The sequence below is a fragment of the Macrobrachium nipponense genome, chromosome 11 (genome assembly GCF_015104395.2).
Source record: "Macrobrachium nipponense isolate FS-2020 chromosome 11, ASM1510439v2, whole genome shotgun sequence".
NCBI classification, from domain to species: Eukaryota; Metazoa; Arthropoda; class Malacostraca; order Decapoda; family Palaemonidae; genus Macrobrachium; species Macrobrachium nipponense.
The window spans coordinates 95,925,677-95,949,598 of record NC_061087.1 but is presented as its reverse complement, the minus strand read 5'-3'; the positions used below and the strand labels follow the sequence as shown (position 1 = coordinate 95,949,598).

The 23,922-nt window shown below is 41.8% G+C and overlaps 1 protein-coding gene across 1 annotated transcript in view; it reads left to right on the top strand.

Annotated features, from left to right (window-relative positions):
- LOC135207610 (codanin-1-like) overlaps positions 1–23,922 on the top strand; it is a gene marked incomplete at its 3' end in the record, with an annotated part of 75,931 nt that overhangs the window by 33,541 nt on the left and 18,468 nt on the right. Inside the window, 6 exon segments of the mRNA XM_064239477.1 lie at positions 3,834–3,916; positions 16,358–16,529; positions 16,717–18,024; positions 19,977–20,175; positions 20,841–21,095; positions 21,353–21,510. Of these exon segments, the coding sequence (XP_064095547.1) occupies positions 3,834–3,916; positions 16,358–16,529; positions 16,717–18,024; positions 19,977–20,175; positions 20,841–21,095; positions 21,353–21,510 (2,175 nt within the window).

Sequence of the window (23,922 nt, the reverse complement as noted above, 5' to 3'; positions counted from 1 at the left end):
ATTGGATCAAGATTCCCGCTCAGACCGGGATTTGATCAAGATTCCTGCTCAGACCGGGATTTGATCCTTTTGCCCTTGCACTCGGTGCAGAGGGCACGATATTGTTTTGGGTGCATTGGATGCCGTGTGGGGGTGGGGTAAGCGGGGGCTTGCCCCCCCCCCCCTCAGCTCCCGCGGATGGCCCTTCCCCTTCTTCGGGGGGGGGGGGGGTATATATCTGACAGGGAAGTTGAATGTATAAAAATGTTATTGTCATGATACAATAAAGTTTTATACATACTTACCTGGCAGATATATGCGATTAAATGGCCCACCCAGCCTCCCCTCAGGAGACAGGTGGAAGAGAAAGTCTGAATTAGAAAACAGGAATGGTTCCTATTCCCGCCACCCAGCGGCGGGGCGGTAGATCACCTGACCTACCTGTAGTGTGTGCCGCGAAATTCGAATTTCTATCGGGGACGACGGAGTCTATAGCTAAGTATATATCTGCCAGGTAAGTATGTATAAAACTTTATTGTATCGTGACAATAACATTTTTGATTAATACTGTATTAGTAAGTTTAATAAGTTTAAATGATATCACATAATAAAAAATAATAAATCTCTATCTCTCTCTCTCTCTCTCTCTCTCTCTCTCTCTCTCTCTCTCTCTCTCTCTCTCTCTCTCTCTCTCTCTACTACTACAAAGATGTATGTTTTTTTGTATGATAAATAAATGATTTACTATTTTCAAATATTAATATTAATTTATACAGTAATAATATCAATTCATTAAAGAAAATACCATAGTGAATTAGTAAGATTTTAGCTTATAAATTTAAAAAATTATAGAAGAATGAAGGAAATCCCGGTCAGATTCTTTCTCCAACTCCAAGTACTAAAACTCAGATATACGTATCAAGTTAAGTGACCGGAGGGGGAAGGAGCTGTTTTGTTGCTGCCATCAAGTGCTCATGAAATTTCCACCCCCGCCCCTCTCTCTCTCTCTCTCTCTCTCTCTCTCTCTCTCTCTCTCTCTCATTTACTGGGACTCGAGATTTTCTATAGTACTTTTACTATTTGTTTTTAATACTTTCAAATAATAATAATAATAACTGTAATTACAAAATTCATATTATGTGATAGTATTTTAAAGAAATACAATAGTAATCTATCCATGTCACTTTTAATTAAGGTTAACTCACTCTCTCTCTCTCTCTTGCCACACAAGATAATGTGTCATAGTGGTAACTCCCTCCCTCTCACTGGAAGCGTTATAAGTATTTTTTGAGAGAACAGAGAGAGATAAACACTCTCTCTCTCTCTCTCTCTCTTACCGAGATGAAAGAATTTTTATGGTACTAGTATGTAAAATGTTTATGGATAATTTCAGTTATTTAATAATAATAATAATTATGAATTTTGTAATAATAATTACAAAATTCATAATGGTAGTATTTTAAAGAGATGAAAATGACCTTCCGATTTTACTTGTAAGGATAACCCTCCTTCTTACTGAGATGAGATGATTTTTTTATGGTAGATGCACATGTTTATTTTATTTTCAAATAATAATAATAGAAGTAGTAATAATACAATAACTAATTTCAAATGAAAATTCTTCCCTTCGTCTTTTTCTGTATCAATTTCCCTACCTCAACTCCAGTGACGCTCGGAGCTGGGATAGTAACAATGCCATACAATGGTCAACGAATTTATTTAATGGTTTTATGTAATCTCTCTCCTCTCTCTCTCTCTCTCTCTCTCTCTCTCTCTCTCTATCTCTCTGCTATTGGCTGTTTATATATTTCTAATGGTAAAATGTTTAAGATTACTTTAAAATGATATTAATAATACCAATTCAATGGTATATTTGATGTAGGATAATACTTTAAGTAGACATTTGGTATTTGTGATTTCACTTCCCTTGTAAAAAGAAAATGGATGTCTCAAATAGTAACAGTATGAAAGAAAACGTGCATGACTGAATACTTATGGGGGGACTGAATTATTTTCACATACGTAACTAGTCATTCAGTACGTACATAGTATGTATTTATGTATAAACATAAAATGTAAGATTTACTTTAAAACAGTATTAATAATATTTCAAAGATTAATATGAACCATAATAGGATATTTTATGTATATTTGATGAAGGATGGTCTTTTTAGGGATACTTTGGTATTTGCATGCTTAGGATAGGAGTTTATGAGCATTTTTAGAGGGGGGTTCCAAACATTCGCGGATTCTAACTATTTGCGGGGGGGTGGGTCTGGTACGCATCCCCACGAATACGGGGGGACCACTGTAGTGGCGAGTGGGAGCGGGTGGTGGGATTTCGTTGTAGCGGCTCCCACCAAAGAGGGGGATTTTGAAGGGAACCTTCTAAATGGCAGAAGTCCTGTGGTTTGTGGTAACACAACGCCCCTATACTTATACCGACACCCTTTGGGTGATCGCGCTGAGGGTAGTAACTTCAGCATAACCATGTTAGCTTTTTCTCTGGTATATTATAGAGTTTATTTATACTAGAAAAATGAGTTACAGGGATTTTTCACCAGGCGACACAGGTCTTCCCCCAGAAATAGATTTTTCCTACGTCAAAATCCCTTTTTTGTACTGTAGAAACAGATGTTTTAGTTTCTCATTTTAAATCCTGTTTATTATATCTGAAGTAATTTGTGTATAAATGTTTGGTAAAATCCCAAAAAGGACAAATCAACATAATACTGTATGGCTTTAAGTAGTATGACTTGTTACCTAAAAATGAATGACATAATTTATTCTGACTCTTCAAACAAGGGTATCATATACTCCATTGCCAATGCATCTCCAGTACAGTTTGCTGGCAATACTATAACCAGTCTATCAGTAGCTAGTAGGCTTCAAGACTGTAAAACCTCTATCTGAATCAGTTTTGTCATACATTGTGTGCAAGGAACGTGAGGAAAAGTAATGTACAGGCAGTCCCTGGTTATTGGCGGGGGATCTATTCCCGAGGGGATGCTGATAAGCAAAAACTGTCATTAACCGAAACGCAGCAATTTATGGCGCCAATAACCAGTTATTGGTGCCATAAGCACCATTATGGCGCCTCTGTTATGTAAGTTAAGGCGTCGATAACTGGAACTCAGCCTATTATGATGCCACAAGTCACCGATTTTATGGCATTAGACAAGCGCCATAAAACCGGATCGGATCAAGGCACCTCAGTGGCGTGGTTGATATGGTGTTTGCATCCCACCTCGGTGGTCGCGGGTTCAATTCTCGGCCATTCCATTGAGAAGTGAGAGACGTGTATTTCTGGTGATAGAAGTTCACTCTCAACGTGGTTCGGAAGTCACGTTAAGCCGTTGGTCCCGTTGCTGGATAACCACTGGTTCCATGCAACGTAAAAGCACCATACAAACAAACATACAAAAAACCATATCGCTGATAACCGGGGACTGCCTGTATTGTGCAATACGTAATTGGTTCCTTGTTACAAGTGTAACATTGAGAAATGCAAAGTTATTTCCCAAATTAATAAGATGAGAGGACAAGGTGCATTATTTGCACTATGAATTAATTTAATGAGGTGCATGTTTAGTGGTGCATGAGAAAGCTAGTGGGGAGTGAATATTGTGATATAGATAAGAGGCATTGATAATATTTCCTATTAATCAGGTGTTCAGTATGACTAAATCTTGCAACCCTCTGCTTTATGGAGAGTACTGGCAAAGGTAAGGAATTGTTCAATTTCAGATGTTTTGAAGTTTATTAATTTTATTGTCTTCAGTTTACAGATTGTCAGTGTACCTTGGCTTGGTTATGGAATGGAATCAAATGTTTAAAAGTTTCTTGTTTTTCAGAAAGGAATCCTGGGAGATTTGGCATCGCAGCGCATAGAATTTATCCCAGTGTTTTTAAATTTCCTTCGGGATCAGTCTAGTAGGTGAGTTTGTTTCATTAGAATATACTGTATAATATTAAATTTTGTAAGCTGGTTTTTTTTTCAAAATGTATGAAGTAAGTATTTTATAAATGGTAAGAGGAACAAGAAATGTTTGAATTAAGAAGGTACAAAAGTTACAATATAACTTAATAGCCATTTACAATTGATATATGGGGTTTATCCCCCATTTTCTTCTCACTTTTAGACAAAGTTCCTTAAATTCTATGAAGTGTTCTTGTTTTTATTCCAGGAAATGAAGTACTGTATCGTGTTAACCAGCATTGTCGTTATGTATATGGAACTTTTCCTTTTCTCTTCAGAAATTATTTATTTGTATCATGAACCATTCTAGTCCTTATTAGCTAGGATCATTTGATTTCTAGTGATACAGTGATATCTTGACCATTTGATATACAGTGATATCTTGGCACATGTTGAATTCGGTGCACAGCACACTTTGACAAGAAAAAAGTCTTGGTACTTGTCATTTGCTTGGCACTAGACATGCAAGCTAATACTATATACTGTAGATGTTTGTTTCGAGATGCTGTGACACATTATCTCTTCCACACCAAACAGAGAATAGTACAGCATTAGGCACACAGTAGTTCTGAATCGGTGCAGAACCCTTGTAAGTTCATTTTAACCTTTTTTGTGTTTGTATGCCGTTAGTGTATGTATTCTGTACATCATGGCTCTGAGGTGAGGTTTGTTTTTGGTAGAATATCACAGTTCCATTGTTCATATGCGGAACAAACCTTCGGTCTTAACAATAGGATAATCTTCTTGTGCCAGCTGGAATCCGTTTAAAAACAGTCAAAGATTGTAAAGCAAGGAATCTGTGGCATCTGGCTACTCATGCACATACGAGGTGGAGGCTGGTTACCGACCAGGCATAGAACCTCATGACGCATCAGTCTTTCTTTGGCCGCTTTGGAGAGTAGTTACTTTGCACATTACATCTTAAGGAAGTGTTTGCCTAAAAGCAAATTTTCATTAGACTAAATGCAGGTCATGATACATTTAAGCAGGTTTACCAAACTTGTGGCCTGTCAAATAATTAACAACCACTTACAAGGTCATGTAAAACACTGACATAAACAGCAGCAAGCACTGATATAAACAACCGAGTCAAGAAACATTAATTTCCCAATGTTAGTTACCGTAAAGATCGTAAGTTTATTTAGAGTTGCATTATATAGACCTACATATTTAACAACATGCCAATTGTCAGTGGTTACTTAACGGGTAAGAATAAAATTATTTTTATTAATCATTTAAGGGATGAGGTCTTTAGGAAGTATAACACCTAATTTAACCCTTAATGGATGGATACCTTCGTATGAGTAGCATCATCAGGTTTCAGGTGGTGGATGGATTCATTTGTGGCAAGCATCAATATTACTGTACACCATCGATTTGGGGGAATTGGGTCCTGGGGGTTCCATTACTTCTATAACTCATAAAGTCACTAATGGCAACTTTTAGATCAGCGAAGTACAGTAACCTCCCCGTTAACACGAGGGTTACGTTCCTGGAGATGTCGTGTTAGCCGAATTCGTGTTAACAACGTAAGAAGTATTTCTCCATAAGAAATAATGGAGAATAAGGGGGTTAACGTTCCAGGGCAATGGGAAACTTAATCTATTTTGGGATTTTGCCAGAAAAAAAACCCACTTTATTTATATATTTTTATATACAGGTAGTCGTCTACTTACGAACTATGCAACTTATGACAGACCGACTTTACGACAGCTACGACAATATAATAATATACAATAATATTTAATTTTATATTTGGCTAAAATACGTCAAGCGCGCGTACGATAGTTTTTCCCGCTACCGTCAGCGCGCTCATCTCCGAGAAATTTATGGAGAAGAAAAAACAGACCATTCAAACAAAACTAAGCATGTTTATGTTTAAACCAACATCTCGGTCTACCCCTGTCCCCACTACCAGTAGTACTACCACGGAATCGGATGACCCGGACGATCCCCAGCCTTCCACCAGCAGACAATTAATTTCTTTATTTTCTTTTTCAAATTTCAAATGTTTCGTAATTTTATTTTTTCTGTATGTTCATGTTTTTTCTGTACTGTAAATCAATTCTATCTATGCATTACTGTAGTTTGCTTGAAATTTATAAAGAAAAAATAATTTACATACTGTTAAATAAAACTGTGTATTACTACGTACGTACATAGACGTGTTGGCAACAGTACAAACGGTCGCTAGAGAAAACAGCAGACGATGTTTTGTTTTATATTTTCAGAAGTAAAATTTTGTTCGAAATTGGTAAGATTCGTATTTTAGTAATTCATTTTGTATTTCTGTTTTGCAAATAAATCAAATATAATAACAAATTATGCATTTAATTCAAACCTATAAATAAATAAAAGTATGTATATAATACGTGTAGCAGATTGTCAATGCAAATGGCGGATAAGAAAATGTAAACAGACCAGACAGATGGTCTGAATGCCTGCAATAAAAATGTTAAATACAGTAATAAAAGTAAGTATTAATCAAGGAGTTCGAGCATGATAAGATTTCATATGCTAAACGTAATAATAGGTACTATACATGCACATTTTTGGGATGATATAAAATGTATATGTAGGCTAGTAAGTTGTCAATGAAAATGCAACGAACAAATACGTACATCGTACACGCATGTGTTTGAATATGGTAAAAAAGGATAAAAAGACAGCACAAACATGATTCAATTTACTCAAATATGCTGAAAGACAATTTACGACAGCTCTGCCAGAACCTAATGCCGTCGTAAGTAGACGACTACCTGTAGTAAAGTACGCACTATTATGTTAACCAATGCTAGAATATATTGACTCTCCTCAGTCCTCACTGCGAGGGCTGGCTTCACACTGAGACTGAGCCAGCAGGCAGCAGGCAAGAGAGAGAGAGCGCGGGAAAGGTGGAGTGAGTCAGACTCTCGCCACACCTCCCGCGCTCTTGCTCTCAGCGGAAAATTCAAATCGTGTAACATCGAATATTACGTGTTAGCAGAATTTTTCTGTATGATTTTGAACTCGTGTAAGATCGAAATCGTGTTAACAGAACTCATGTTAACGGGGAGGTTACTGTAGAAGGCTCATGAGTTAGTTGTGATCCGGATTTCAAAGGGGGCATGTTGTGTTTCTCTTCCTCCCACGACATCTTTTTATGTGTTTTGTTCATAAATATACCCAGGGGTTGCTGTTGGTTTTAGTTCTTATCTTTTATGATGGTATGTCAGTTGTAATTGTAATTTTGCAAAGAAATATTAGAAAAAACATGTATAATGCAAAAAAATTACTGCATTTTCAATCTTGGTAAATTTACATAAATATTTTACAACAAATATACTCAGAATTTGTTACTTATTTTAGTTCTTATCTGTTTTGATATTGCGTGAGCTGTGATTATAATTTTACAAAATAAAAAATTATTTATTAGAATTACATATATAACTTGGTAAAATTTTTGATTGTCTTGTAAAAGAGGCCTCACAAGGTATTGTAAATTTTTTTTCAACTTCTCGTGGAAGGTAGGGAGGATTTTTTTTCTATTTTATAAATGTGCAAAATGTTTTGAAATAGGCTGCATTTATAGATAAAGATGAGCTGTAGTTTTAACCCAGCTTTAATAATTTACTAAAAAATGTCCGTCCAAATTATACTTTTTTATTATTTAACTCTAATAACGGCAATGATGATAACTGTAAATGTAATCAACTGGTGTTTTTAAAAATGTAAACATTACTAGAATGCAAAAGCTGCATGGTGATACTGTTCATTTTTTTATATATGACAATGCACACAATATAATTGAATATGTTAAATAAAACATCAATTTCATTAGAATGAGCATTATTATAAATATAAGTGCATTATTTGATTTTTGCAAATGGTTACTATCTTTGTAACCAATGTCTAAAGGTGTAAAAGCCTAACTTGGGCCAGTAGTTCACATACACATTTTGTGTAGTTTGAGTATGATGCATCCTAAAATCTGATTAAAATTGTTTTGGAAAGGCGCCTGATAAGAGCATAGTATACGGTAAACACTAAGTGGGACTATAAATGGTCTGGAACTTCGCTGATCTTAAAACTTATGACAACACTATCCTCCATAAAAAGAGAATAAATTAAAGCTAATTTTTTTCAAAGGAATCAAAACTGACAAAATAAGTCTTAAATTCTTGAGAAGTATGAAAAATTGTTGTTGGCCTGGGTAAATGATAAAGGCCTTTAGTAGTGTTGACAAGCCCATGATATTTGAAAAAGCAAAGTGACTATGTATTTTTGTATAATGTAAATATTGATTTCTTTATTTACTATTGTGTTGTATAAGTAAAATACAAGCCCATCATTGCATAAAATACCATTTAAAATGGTATTGTCTGAGCTGGTCTTATATGAATTAATTCATTATATTTTTTGTATGGGAAAAATTTGTTTGATACTTGTCATGCCTTCTGGAACCAAATAAGGCAAGTACTGAGGTATCACTGTAGTGTAATTATATGCATTGTGTGAAAACTAGGTTATGTGACCACTTGGTGACGTCTTACCTAGCAGAATGTCTTGTAATCTGTGTGTGGATACAACTTTTGCTGAATCTTGTCTTCATAAATGCATGTGATGTTTAGAATGGCTGTGACCTTTTAATTCCTTTATTCATGTGAATTGTTTGGTTAACATGCTATAATATTCAGCATGATCCGAAAGTTCTACTGCTTGATCTTTCAGCCAAATGTTTTTAATTTAAGATTGTTCCGACACGGCATACAAACCTTCGGTCCTTTTACAATAGGAAGGTACTAGTGGCAGCTGGATAGGTCGTAAGCTTTCGAACAAGGGGTTCGGTAGTTAACTGCTTGTCCGACAGGCGCGCGCGCGCGACTGGGAGGTAAACAAACCACTTTTGCTTTCGGCCTCACAGCGAGTGGACGTGTGTGTTCGACGCTCTCTGCCCGCTTCTCGTCGTTTGCTTTCATGAGTATTTGGTTGTGTTTGTGTGTGAATCATTTGTAAGTACAATCATTTCCTCTCTTATTTCATCATTTGTGAATTGATCAATAATGGAATCTCCACGCCTCGCTACCCCCCGGAGATTATGCCCGGGTACCGAAGGGCGTAAATGCGGAAAGTTCCGCTCATTCCCGGAAATTGATCCACATATTTTGTGCGCTCGGTGTCGGGGGCGCGAATGCACCCGAGCCGAGCCCTGTGAAGTATGTTCTAATTGGTCGGAGGCGCAGTGGGCCTTGTACGAAGGCAGGAAGAAGCGAAGGCCTGCAAAGGAGTCGTCGGAAAGCTCTCCCGCGACTCCTTTGGTTACGGACACTTCGTCTTGCTTTTCCTGCCGCCCGCTCAGCTCCCACGTTTGGCGCCTTCCCTTCGGGGGGGGGTTTCTAGGTCCTTCTCTCCTCACCCGAGCCTGTCGAGTGTGGAGGAGGGCGCTAGATACCCCGATGTCGAGTTGTACTCTGGGTCCTCTATCCGTTCGTCTTCGCGCGAGCGGGTAGAGGATCCTGCTAATCACCCGACTTTTGCTTCCTCAGGTGCGGTTGCCGTGAAGGACGACTCGGACAGGTGTGGCATTGTTGGGTCTGCAGGGCGTGCCGAGTGTCCAGGGGCTGCTCTACCATCTCGCTGGCTCTGTGGCGGTCACACATGCTACGGTTACGACCACCACCACGACCCTTTCAACGCCTGGCTATGCTTCACCTCCCCACCTGGTGTACACCCGCACGCGGTCTCTGTCACACCAACTACATCGGTGCAGGGGCCAGTCGCCGTACCACGGGGGAGGGTGATGCCGCCCGCCTGGGTTTGCCGTGCTGCCGCGACCGGACTTCGTGTGCCCGAAGAGCTCGCCCTGGTACCTCCCACCAGTACCTAGGATGTCTGTGCGCTGGTCCGTCCACCTGGACCGCCTGTACAGCCTGCCGTACCTGCCGTACCTGCCCAGCCGCTGTTCACGGACGTGACGTTACCGACCACTGCTGCCGTTCCTGTACCTGCTCCTGCCGTCTCCACTGCTGTTCCTGTGATGCCTGCACCTGCTGACGTTGTTCCTGTTCCTGGCACCGCTGCTCCCGATGCTGATCTGTTCTCGACATGGTGTCGTCCGGGCCCTGTTGCTTCGGCAACAGCAGCCCCGGCTCCGCTCTGGATGACAGATCTGACATCGGTCCTGAGGAGGTTGACGAAGAAGAAGAAGAAGAGGAGGAAAGGTGTCGTCGTCGTCTTCATCGTCTTCTTCGTCGTCGTCGTCGTCTGCCGCCTCTTCCCCCTTCTTCTTAATCTAAGGCTCCCCCGCCTAAGAAGAAGAAGGTCGCCTCCCCCCCCTCCCCCCCCCCTAAGAAGTCTCCTTCGGGAACTTCTAAGGGCCCGTCTCGCTCTGGTGAGACGGGGGGTTCTTCCGCTGGTCACCCTGCTCCTTCGGGGGCAGGACCCGTCTCTTCTTCCGCAAGGAAGAAGACTACGGGGACCAGAGGAGTGCCGGCTAACACCGGCACTTCCTCACCTGCTGTTAGTGGTTCGACCACAGCCAGCCATGGATTCCGTCTCGGCCTCTCGTTCGCGGAGAGGTACCGAGTGTACGGTCGCCTACCAGCGACCGTGCAGCTAGGAACCAGACCTCTGAGCCAGCTCAGCGTCAGGTTCACGGCACGGAGCGGAAGACTGGTGACAGCCGCTCACGCGACTCTCACCAAGAACCAGCTCTCGCTCTCGCGGCGAGCAGCTGGCTACCCTACGGACGTGACGGTCCATGACGGCCACGGGCTGAGGCTGGGAAGAGGCCCCCCGTTCCCCCGTTCGCCGGCGCCAGCCACGGCTGGTACCAGCGACGTGACGTGCCGTGAGGATACGCACCGGTCTCACCGTGACAGTGGAGCTCGCCGGTCGCCTGACCGTCACTCTCACAGAGAGCGATCGGGTACGGCAACCAGCACCAGCTCCTCTGACACACGAGACCGGGGCCGCTGTTCTCGGTCCAGCCGTTCTCCACAGCGAGACGGCTCGACTAGGCCTGCAGCTCGATCGCCACCGCGGGTTGACGATCGCCTGCAGTCTTCCAAGCCCACTGGTTCTGCCAGCGAGCGAGGAGGGAGCGTCAGGTCTGCCTCTCCCATACCTTCAACCTCCTCGGGTTAAACCCGGGAGGGCGAGGTATTGAGGAGTGATCGTGAGGGGGCGCCCCTCAGGATCCCACCACGTCGTTCCTACGTACCAGGCACGGTTCTCGGACCAGCCAGGTCGTATGCACAAGTGGCTGGAGGAGACCGAGAGTAGGGGTCTGTCGCTGTTCCTCCCCTCGAGGGAGGAGGGTCTCGGGAGATGCTCCTGTTTGAGGGACTGGATGGTCCGACTCCGCAGGACGCAGTCACTCCTGAGGATCCATAGGAACTTTGCCGAGGTTATTGCGCTGATTCGTCAGCACAACGACCTCGCGGAAGATCGCCGCTCCCACCATCCGAGCCCACGTCCCGGCTCGAGTCGTTCTGGGGCCCGAAGAGGGAACCCAGACCGACGGTGGGTTTGCCGCGTTCCGAGCTTGCCGACTCAGTGCTGGACCAGGTAGAATCCGCTTGTCTCCGGGCAAGACGGTTCTCTCAAGTCTGGCAGGTCGAGCAAGCTGCTTCCACCTCTCTGCTGCGGACAGCGGCGTTTTTACGTGCCATCTGAGGACCCGATCCGATCGCCCAAACAGGTGAACCCGGAGTTAGCCAGGCTGACTCCGGTGTGTCTCTGCAGCAGCTCCTTGTCCGAGAACCTATGGTTCGTTTCGCAGCAAGAGGCACTCGGCCTGGAATCTACTGCCATGGCAGCTTTCCAGGCCGTCTCCTGGTTAGATCTGTGGTCCCTCACAGTATCTAAGGTCGCAGCCAAACTCCGGGGGAATTTCCCTCCCGAAGATGACTCGGCCTTTAGGAGACTTTGCCAGTCTGGGGAAGAGCCATCTCCTTCCTTGCCCACCAGACGGTGAACCTGTGGGCCAACCTGGTTCTCCGACGTAGGGACGCTGTCCTTACTCGGGTTTCCAGGGCGGACCGGGTTTGCAAGTGAAAGCGGCGTTGGGTCTTGGGAATTCGGCAACGGACCTTTACGGAGTTCCACGTCTCTTCCCAGGAGAGATGGTGGACGCTGCGGTGGACAGACGGCGCACTGACGACAGTGGACCTGTATGGTTCACCAGGCAGTCTCGAAGGCTTCTGGGCAGCCTCGGACTGCGGCCAAGTCAAAGAGCTCGGCTAGCGCTTCCTCGGTGGCTAAGACGGTAGCTGCGTCGAAGCCCCGGGGAAACAAAGACTCTGTCTTCTTCGACTTCTACAAAGGGGAGCCGTAACCAGCCCTCCTCCAGCCCTCCTCCTCCCGTGGAGGCTCTGGGAAGAAGTCGAAGAAAGGGGGGAAAATGGAAACGCTAGGGACGGCGTTCCCCCTCACCTGCTGCCGGAAGTGGGGGGGTGCCTGGCCAGCCATTGGGCAACTTGGCAGCGCTACGGCGCCGAGACCTGGATTGTAGATGTCCTTCGGGAGGGATATCTATTACCCTTCGAATCTCGGCCACCCTCACCTCCAACCCGGTCCAACAGCAGTCGTACGTTCCAGGGTCATCGAAGGACGTAGCATTGAGACAGGAGATCAAGACCATGCTGAGCAAGAGAGCTGTAGAAATCGTCACGGATCAGTCACCGGGCTTTTACAGTCGACTCTTCCTGGTGGAAAAGTCTACGGGAGGCTGGCGGCCCGGTGATAGATCTCTCTCCTCTGAACCGTTTGTTCGCCAGACCCGGTTCCGATGGAGACGGCACGTTCAGTGCTCGACTCCATCAGGGAGAACGATTTCATGCTTTCAGTGGACTTGAAGGATATGCGTATTTCCAAATACCCATTCATCAGTCCTCCAGAAAGTACCTCCGCTTCATCCTCGACGGGACGGTGTACCAGTTCAGGGGCACTTTGCTTCGGTCTCTCAACCGCCCCACAGGTGTTCACGCGAGTGTTCACTCTGGTGTCTGCTTGGGCCCATTCGCACGGGATACGTCTGATGAGGTATCTCGACGATTGGTTAGTCCTGGCGAGCTCCCGCTCGCAGTTGCTACAGGACAGGGATCGACGTGTCGCGAGTTCTGTCGCGATCTGGGGATCGTTGTGAACTTCGAAAAGTCCGATCTCGAGCCCAAGCAGAGGATGAAGTACCTGGGTATGCTGATCGACACTGTAGCAGGGCGAGTCTTCCCCGCAGACTCGCGGATCAGCAGATTCAGGGAGGCAGCCAACCAGTTCCTGTCTCGGCAGGAACAGGTAGCTCAGCGATGGCAAGTCGTGATCGGACACCTGTCGTCACTTCGAGAAGTTATCCCGTCCGTCACGGGCGTCTTCACCTGCGGTCTCTTCAGTGGAGACTAAAGGAGAGTTGGTCACAGGCGACGGATCCCCCAAGCTTTCCAGTGTCACTGACACCGGAGGTGAGGCAGTACCTAGCCTGGTGGCTGGACGACAGGAACCTCTTAAGAGGAGTGGCCTCTGCGCACTCCCCCCCCGGACATGCAGCTGTTCTCAGACGCATCGACCGAGGGATGGGGCGCACACCTGGAGGAGTTGCTGACTTCAGGAGTGTGGGACGAGAACGACAAGCACCTTCACATCAATGTACTGGAACTCAAGGCAGCGTTCCTCGCTCTCCAAGAGTTCCAGGACCGCTTGATGGGACACTCAGTGGTGTTGATGTGCGACAACACCACGGTAGTGGCCTACGTCAAAACAAACAGGGGGGCCTAGTGTCTCTCCCGTTGTACCAGTTGACTCGGCAGCGTGCACGAGTGGGCGAGGCACACTCAATAGAGCTGTCGGCACGCTACATTCCAAGTAAGAGGAAATGTAGTAGCAGACACGCTCAGCGTCGGGATCAGGTGATAGGGACCCGAGTGGTCTCTACACCAGGACGTGGCGGAAAGGCTCTTCGACCTGTGGGGGACGACCAGTCGTGGATCTGTTCGCCACCCGGCACACCAGGAAGCTCCAGGTGTTCTTCTCTCGGCCGTGCCGGACCCCAATGGGCAGCTGCAGAGGACGCTCCTTCAACACCCGTGGGACAAACCTCTTCGTCTATGCCTTTTGCCCCCCGTTTCAGCCTGATTCGCAGGTGATCAGTCGAGCACTGGTCACCCGAATCTCAGGATGATCCTGGTGGCTCCCAATGGCCACAGGCCATTTGGTATCCGGACCTGCTGGCTCTTCTCGCAGGAGAAACCGAGAGAGATTCCCCCTTGGACAACATTCTCGCCCAGCCACACGTCGAGCGGAACCACCGAGCAGTCCAGTCCCTACGTCTTCACGGCTGGCTGTTATCCACCATCTCTTGCGAACGAGAGGCTTTTCTCGTAGCGCAGCAACAGAGATGGCTGGAAACGTCCGTCAGTCCTCTGCAGCTGTGTACCAGGGGAAGTGGGCCGTCTTCTGTGGTTGGTGTCGTAGACGGGGTCTATCTCCTCTCAGAGCCACTCTTCAGCAGGTAGCGGATTTCCTAGTTTTTCTTCGCCGAGGAGAGAGCTCCTCTCAGTCCCAACAGTCAAAGGATACAGAGCCGCCCTGGCTCTCGTCCTGAAAAACTGAGGGGATTGGACATCTCGAACTCGTTCGAGATCTCCTTGCTTATGAGGAGCTTCGAAAGGTCTTGCCCACCTAGGGAACTCAGGCCCCCTGCGTGGGATGTGACTCTCGTCCTTAGGAGTTTGACTCGAACGCCGTCGAGCCACTCCGAGAGTCGTCAGACAGGGATCTGACCCTCAAGACCTCTTCTTGCTGGCCCTGGCATCGGCGAAGAGAGTAGGGGAACTTCATGGTCTTTCCTATGATGTACGACACTCCAGGGGATGGGGATCTGTGACGCTCGATTTCGTCCCGAACTTCGTTGCGAAGACTCAGAAAACCGTCGGTCCCTGACGACAGGTTCGAGTCCTTCACGATTCCCTCCCTAATGGACTTCACCGATAATGATGCGGATGAGATTGCTGCTTTGTCCTGTGAGGGCGCTACGGCGCTATCTGAAGAAAACTCGACACCTCAGGCCCTGAGTGTCGACGCCTCTTCGTTAGCACCGGTGGTAAAACCAAGAAAGAAGTATCCAAGAACACTCTTTCATTCTGTCTGCGTGAGGTCATCAGGAGGGCGTATGAGGCTGATGGTAGTGACGACATCCGTACGTCCCCTCCGAGAGCTCACGAAGTCAGAAGTATTGGCCCCTCGTTGGCGTTTCGTAAGAAACTTCTCCATGGCGCAGGTCCTGAAGGCAGGGTCTGGTCTAACCAGACTACCTTTACGTCCTTCTACCTTCGGGATATTGCCCACAGGTCCTTGGATACCTTTTATTTTCCTTGGGACCCGTGGTGGCTGCTCAACAAGTTGTGTAGCAAACCCAGACCCTCGCAGGCTGAAACAGCATCGAGTCCTGGTGTGACTGTGTGGATGGATGTGTGAATGAGTGAGTGACTGGCTCCCTCTTCCCGTCTTTTCCTCCTCCTCTACCTGTGGGCAGAGGGCCCACGGTCGTCACTACGCTGGATGAGGACGATATGCAGGTGAGCTATATGACAGAGCCCCATCCTATCCCTTTCACTAGGGATAGGAGCAGAATATCCACCACTTCCTCCTACAAGGGGGGGGAAGTGGATGCCTACAAGAGTCAAAAACCCATGACTTTATATTTGCTCCTGTACAGGAACAAGTTCTTACATTGCTGGTACGAAGAGATACGCTTGCCTCTCTCTTTAGTACTCGGTCCAGAGGTTCTGACCATTGATCCTGCGGTGCACACCCCGATCAATCGGACAGAGGCTTGGATCCCTCCCTCTGCTCTTACGACCAGGGAGACTTTCCAAGGTTGGGCGAACACCAGTCTGTTCACAAAAGACTCAGATTCCTCCCACCAAGAAGTGAGTCTTCCTATTGTAAAAGGACCGAAGGTTTGTATGCCGTGTCGGAACAAATGACAATTTGTCCAAAATTGCATTTTTCCTAACTATACAAACCTGAGGTCCTTTTACACATAGCCCCACCTCATGCCACCCCTCACTCTGCAGTTTTTGCTTGGGCCAAAAGCAAAAGTGATTTGTTTACCTCCCAGTCGCGCGCGCGCGCCTGTCGGACAAGCAGTTAACTACCGAACCCCTTGTTCGAAAGCTTACGACCTATCCAGCTGCCGCTAGTACCTTCCTATTGTAAAAGGACCTCAGGTTTGTATAGTTAGGAAAAATGCAATTTTGGACAAATTGTCATTTTGAGATAAAGTTTGTTTTTTTGTTTCAAAAGAAGGTTTAGTTGTAGGGTCACTGATGCATGCCAAATTAACTAGTCATAATTTTTTTTTTCACCAAGGGTCAGGTGTGTAGTATTTATTATGTCTGACATTATCCTTTTTTTATGCAGCATTCTGCAGATTGGACTGACAGGTGGTCTGACTCCAAATAAATGTTCCAGCTTGGTACGTGCTATCAAGTACGTCTCCCCAGGGAAAGACCCTGGAGTGAGAAGTCGTGCACGAAAGAACTACACGTCGGTACGAGCAAAAACACTGAAGTTTTTAGAGTCTCCAGACAAGGTATTGTTTTTTTTTTTCACACTTCCCTATATTAGGCATTGTCTTCTGTGATATGACAAAATATTCAATGTTTCAATCTATTTTAGTTTAAGGATACTGTACATATTTACTGTAAGACTCTTCCTAATTGGATTGCAGAAGCACGAAATTGTAACAAATAATTGATAGTTTTTAATCTATTTTACAGAATGGGAAACTTGGAGAAAGTACAAGTGTCCCTGATGTAGGGCAATTGCTACGTGAGGCAGAATACCCGTTGACAGTTAACAGAAGTGCTGTGACTTCTTGTCTCAACAAAACCCTTTATTGTTCTACACCTAAAGGAACAGGAGATAGAACTAAGTCACCAAATCAACAAGGATATGCTAGTCCCAAGTTGACTTCTCCTGATTATCCTTCCGGAGAACGAAATTCTTGGGTTAAGCGGCAAAGTCAGGAAACTGGTGATCGTGGTGGAAGGGGGAATTTTAACTCTGAGAAAAGGTTTAGTGAACAGAGACTAAGTTTAGGAGACTTTCTTCAAAGTGATACAAAGAAGGGAATTAAAAAGAGGAGTCCATTGCCTCGTGATAGCAGTGCAAGGATTAACAACAACAGTGTTATTGTGCGTCAGACATCAGGGACCCTTGATATTACAGATGAGAATGCTTTTCCTGTGGTAGGCTCTGTACCACAGCAGGAAAAACAGCCAAAACGAAGGATTAATCCAACTCGCATCACTCCAGTGTCAGCTTCTCGTTCCAATAAATCAAACCCCTTTGGCCAAAATTCAAAAAATATGTTTGGTTTCCCACAGGGTCAGTCACCTAGTACGTCTTTCAATTCAGTGAGTGAAGAAGGAAGCAAAACTCTGGAGGAAGAACGGGAAATGTTACGACAGGAGAGACTGAAATGGCAGGAAGTGGCATCCAAAGACAATAATTTTAAAGGTAGTGGTCAAGATACACCACCTAACCTTCCTTTGCAGAAACCTAATGGAAAGCCTTCTGAATTCAAGGAAGCTACTCTCGATCAGGTGACAAAGAAAGCCGTCCTTGATGTGATAGCCCAAGTGTATGCGGATCTCATTTTATGTAATATGGTGCCTAGTATTATGGTAGAGTTATACTATGTGATTCAGTTATTAACAGTAAGAGTATTAGATAGTGAGGAGAGTGACAGTGATGAAGATAGTGAATCTTATCTTGGAAACTTGCATAACTGTGTTTACTTTTCTACAAAAGTCCTCTCTCACTTGTTAGAACTAATCAAACTTCTAGACAGGACAACTATTACTCTGTTATCAGAAAATCCTCGTATTCAGTGCTTTTGTACAGACTTAGAGAAACAGTTGATGAAGTTTCTGGAAAATCCACCTCCTGAACCCCTCTTGAGTCAGCAACCCAAGTCACCAATTGGTGGCGTTTCTTTTCAGTCAGACACAGATAATCGACAAAACTTCTCCTGTGATCAGGCATTTCACATCTTTCGAAAACAAAGAGATTCATTTTATGAGGTAAGTTTTAAGAAATTCATCGAGGTTGTTTGAATTTGGTTGTTAATAATTTATCAGGATTTTAGATCGTACTGTATCTGATTATTATGTATAGTATAGAAATTGGACATCCACATTAGTAAATTCTGTAATAATGAAAACAATGAAGTCAATTAAAAAGAAGCATTGCCTAGTAGTATTAGGCAATGTGAAGGAAATGAGGTAATGTATATCAAGTATGAAAGTAATACTAATAGGAATAGTATTAGGATGTCATCTTCACGAAATTTAACAAGCGTGGAAATAATTAAAGAATAGACAATGAATCTAGAAGGGGAGAGAGTAATGAAAGAAAACTATTACTGTATTTGCTGGCATATTAGATGCACTTTTTTTTTTGTGTGTGTAAATGTACCAACAAATTGCCTAGTGTCCAATGTGGCAGTGTTACGGATGGGAGACCGAGCACTGTAGGCTAGGCCTAGTGGGTAAGCACAAAAATTGTTGCTAATAATAAAACATTGAAAAACAGCTGTAATTATTACAGGAAATTGTGTCACTGAAATAAAGTATAAAACCATAATGTAAACTTACACTCAGTTTTAAAGAAAACTAGTAAATTAAATTTACCATAAATAAAAAATGTTTATGCGTTACCTCTACAGGCCACCAGGCTGGTACTATGATTTTGCAAATGGCTGACAGGCTAACTGCTGATGTATCGTAAGCAATTTTTTGTAAGTTTCCAGTAACAGACTGATATTTCTGCTTGTTTCTTATGTTTTATTATAAATAACAAACTTATGAAAGTAACACAAATTTGTTTTATTTATGGTAAATTTCATTGAGTTTCCTTCAAACAGTTGTGTAAATTTACTTATGATTTCATACTTTATTCCAGTATACTCTCACAATATTCTATTTCATGCATAATCAAACATTTTTCCCTACAAATCACTTTAAAATCTCTTTCAATAAGTGTAAGTTGCAACATACTAAAGTAGTCCTTTTCTACAAAATGACCTTGTAAAATAGAGATGTCTTATGCAAGGGCAAATGTGGTAGATATCTTTTTTTTTCCATATGTATTATACAAAGAGGAAATTCTTTTATTTGAAGGCTCAGTGGTTGAACAGCCATGGAACAAGCCATTATTCAACTTTGAAACATTTTAACTTCAATATTCCACATCTAGAGATCTGTGAAATTCTATATTATAAAGAGGGTTTGTGTAAAGTGCAAGTTTTTTCAGCTTGGGTAATAGAAATATATCATTTAACCTGTTAGGAGGAATAATAGGTGTAAGGCTTGGAGGCTTGAATATGGGAACGAACCTTTCCATCAGACACTGAAATGGGTGCAAGTTCTATTCGTTTTCACAGGGATATCATATATGTGTCATTTGAAGAAAACTGTCATGCACTGTCAAAACCATGAATTTTATCAAATTAATAGATATACTGCTTGCCATTCTCAGAGAAGAGTGAATATATAAGGAATGAAACACCAGAATCGAAGAAGATAAGTTGGATGATGGAAAAACAAAATTGATTAAATTGATTAGGATAGAACTCAAGTTTGTTTAAAAAAAAGGATTATTTGTTTTGTATTAAGAATTTAAAGCACTGAATGAGTATAAAATGACTTGTAAGAAGAGCTAGTCTTTTTCAAGTGATTGTTCGGGAATTTTTCCACTCGGGAAGAACAAGTCCTAGTAGATTTGTAATCTGATTATTCCTTGATTTCATTCTTATAGGTTCTAACAAGGTTGAAAATTCTTTGCTTAATTAGGATTCTTCAAAATTACCCATTATTCTAGACTAGATATATTTTGTTACAACATACATATGGACCACAACTCTCGTGCTTACTATTCTTACTGTAGATTTTTCAAGTAAGCTTCTCCTCAGAGTTAATTCAGTACCACAGAATTTTTTCCATTCGATTCATACTGTGATTAACCCTGGTTTCAGATAATTCGAATATGGGAAGAAAACCATCTTACTCCAGGTTGGTCATTCAGCCAATCCCTTGGTCCTCGTATACGTCACCTGCTGGCCATGAGAGCAGACCCAACTAACTATGCTCACTTTGCCCGATTATTCCAGTTGCAGCTACTTACTATGTGCCGTGGAGAAGATGTTCAATTTGATCCTAGTCAAGATCCTGAAGGTAAGTTAATGTTTCTCATTTTAACGGTTTATCATTTAAATTATAAGAAACTTTCGCTTCATTTTGATTTTTTATTCTCTTTAGGATAGTCAGTATGTATGCCATCGCTAGTTTTCCATCACATCATGTGGACCCCCCATATTCGCAGATTTCTCTCTGGACCATATCTTCCCATTATTCGAAGGAAAGTCGCCAATTCGCGGTATTTTTTTATGAGAAATATCCATAAATTCCTGTGTTTTTATCAATTTCATTATAAAATGCACTTTTTTGATAAAGCTAATAATAAAAACAGGTATAAAAAATGTTAGTGGGTTTTTCTTGAGTTTCAACTAATACAATAGACTGTTTTAAGCGTTTTCATAGTTATTCCAACTATTGGGGGGGGTCCACTATTAATACTTTCAATGTGGGTGTGTTATGTATTTGTTACCATAAATACCTTTTACTTTTCATCTGTTAATGTTGGTCTTTTCTCTCATTTAAGCTGCCCAGTTTTAATTTACCTAACTCAAAATTTCACCTTATGTGGGAACATATCTTTAGGAGAGACCTATGAAGTCCAGAAATGGGTTTCAGTGGTCTTTCGTAATTACTGGTAGTACTGCATTACTAATGATATGAATTCATGAATGCCATTTCATATAGATTTTATTGCCTTCCAGATTTGGGCTTTCTTACCTTGCTTAAAAAACAGCACCCAGAGAAGTACAAAAGGTTACATGAAAGACTTGTGACTCCATCAAAACTTGGTGGTCCATGTCCAGCTCCTTCTTTTCCTGGTTCACAAGAGTTCTTCAAGGAATTTATAATTATAGCAGCCCATGGAGCATTCAATCAGTTCTTGAAGGATGTTCTTATTTCTCACATACTTAGGTTGAATGAACAGGACTTCATTGTAGTGGAACAGGATGAAAGAGGCAAGTTATGTTTAGGGGAAAAATTTATATATCATCACTTGTAATTCATTCTTCAAGTTATGAGACATTCATGAGTGAAAAATACTAATGTTTGTTGAAATTTTTGTTTCACTGAAATTTTCTGGGTAATCAGAGATCCATGAGGGAATTCAGAATATTTTTAATGTAAACCTGAAGTTATTGAATTAATGTAGTTACTTGTATTCAGTGAGTAGTTTACATAGTACTCAATGTGTACATAATTTTTATTTCTACAGATCCAGTTGAAAGCATGGTTCACATGGAGGCACGTTCTGTGGTACTGAATTTGCGGCTTTTAGCCAAGTTCTTGGGATTTGTTGAATTTTTGCCTTATCAAACCACAAATCATCTGTCAGAAAATGTTATTGCAACTCATATTGACCTTAGGAGTAAAGTAAGTACATTTTTTTATGCATGCATGAAATTAATGTGGCATTGTTATACTGTGTATATAGACAGTTTACCTTGATGTTTTGGGTAGGTTCTTGCAGCCCTAGTTACTGAAATATATAAGTAAAACTATTCATATTTTGTGTATAATTCCAGGTGCAATCTCTTTAACACAGTTTTTCCAGTGCTGTTTTTTATCTTCGTTCTTACAGATATGATTCTCACTGCTGTTTGTGCACTGAATATTTGCTTATTAAGTGAATGAGTTATAAATTTAGTTAATGTATACTGAATGGGTGTAGTTTATTTAGCTTTTGTAACTGTTGTTTTAGTTTTGGAGAAAATTCATGGTGTTCCATAAAGATTTTATCTGTTTAAGGAGACATTTTAAAAAGGGGCAAAGAATGTTGTGGCCAAATGAGAATTAAGATAACAGTTAAAGCAAAGGGGCAGTTGGTTTCAAGTGAAAATGTGCAAGACTATCCAGACAAAAATTCTTAATGCTTAATTTAGTCTTTAAATTGATTACAACTAATAAATGGAATTTTAACCTAATAACAACTATTGGTGGTCAAAATTAGAACAATGTATATATAAATATATATACTAGTACTTAATTTACAAAACCAAACTGACAAAAAACAGTTGGATATATATATATCTATATATATATATATCTATATATATATATATATATATCTATATATATATCTATATATATATCATGTAATAAGTTTTATCATTAACCTAATTTTCCAATAATAATACTATAACTGTAATTACAAAATTCATTTGTGAGTACGTATTTTAAATACAAAAATCATTCGATTTCACTCTTTTAATACTGTAAGGACAACTCTCTCTCTCTCTCTCCTCTCTCTCTCTCTCTCTCTCTCTCTCTCCACAAGATAAAGATACTTGTCATAGTGGTAACTGTCTTTCTTGGCTGCAAGTGTTATAAGTACGTATGTAAGTATATATCTTTAAGGGTACTAATGTTTAGGATTACTTTGAAATTATATTAATACAATCTCTAAGATTAATACAGTAATATGATAATAATTCAAGGTAAATTTGATGCAGGATGTTACATAAGGTATACATTTGGTGTTTCTATTTCTTCATTCTTTTATCTCTCTCGCTCTCAGCAAAAGAATTGATAGACAGACAAACATAATTGCACAGTCCTCTCTTTCTCTCTTCTCTGGAGAAATATATGTATTTATGGGAGGGGAAAAAAGTGTTGCCTACAGACGTTCATTTCAATCTATTGAGATCGTAAGGAGTTATTCTCTCTCTCTCTCTCTCTCTCTCTCTCTCTCTCTCTCTCTCTCTCTCTCTCTCTCTCTCTCTCTCTCTATGGGGATGATTGCAGAGATCTGCATCCAAAAATATGCAAAAACCTAAAAGAAGGAAAAGGATGTAAGTTCGACAAAAAATGTAAATATATGCACCCTGTAGCCATGAATCATAATCAAATAAATAACCAACCAAGTAATAAAATCCAAAATAAGAGAGAATAAAGAATATGAGGTAAAAGAAAAAAGCAAGCCACCAACGAGATATGCAGAGGTGGTCAGCAAAAATTTCAAAGCATCAGCTCCAAAAATTCTACTCAAGAGATATAACTGTATTTATTATGCAAGAGGATATTGCAGAAATGGAGAAAGGAAAATTGCAGATTCAGACACAAATGAATAATTATGATGAAGGAAGATCAAATATTATGGAAAAGTTGGATTTTTTAATGTCAAGAATTTCTGGAAATGAAAAAAGAACAACATACCAGAACAGGAAAGAGACATGGGAAAATCCTTATTACTACCAATATTAAACTGAAGGAGAAAACACGCAAAACCATCATAGTGTTGAATGCGCAGGGTTTGAGTTACGAGTAACTCAAAAGAAAAATAGAGTACTTAGAAGAACTAACCCAATTGAAAAGAAAATAGATATAATGAATATAAGTGAAACCTGGTATTCCCAAGAGACTGGAATGATGATCAAATAAAAAGGTTCCAAACTTATAGATCAGATAGAAAAAATAGGAATCAAGGGGGGGAAAGGGGGAACCGCAATATATGGGAAAGACAAAAAAACAAGGAAAAATATATGAGATATAAGAACTCAGAATGTGAACTAATAGCGGTAGAATTTGAATCTGAAAAATTAATGAACTAGTAATATATAGACCTCCTAATACTAAAGAGTGTGACTTAATAATTGAAAATTGGATGATATATGTAGAAACACAAGGACTGGACTATTCTCCTATCTGGAGACTTCAACTTTCCTTTCGTAGTAAAGAATGGAAAGAACGAATAGGAGATTGTGGTTGTACTTATACATATAAAAAAAGAGAGTAATAGTAGTGCAGAAGATAAGAGGTGCAATTCGAAAAGCTATTAGATATGCT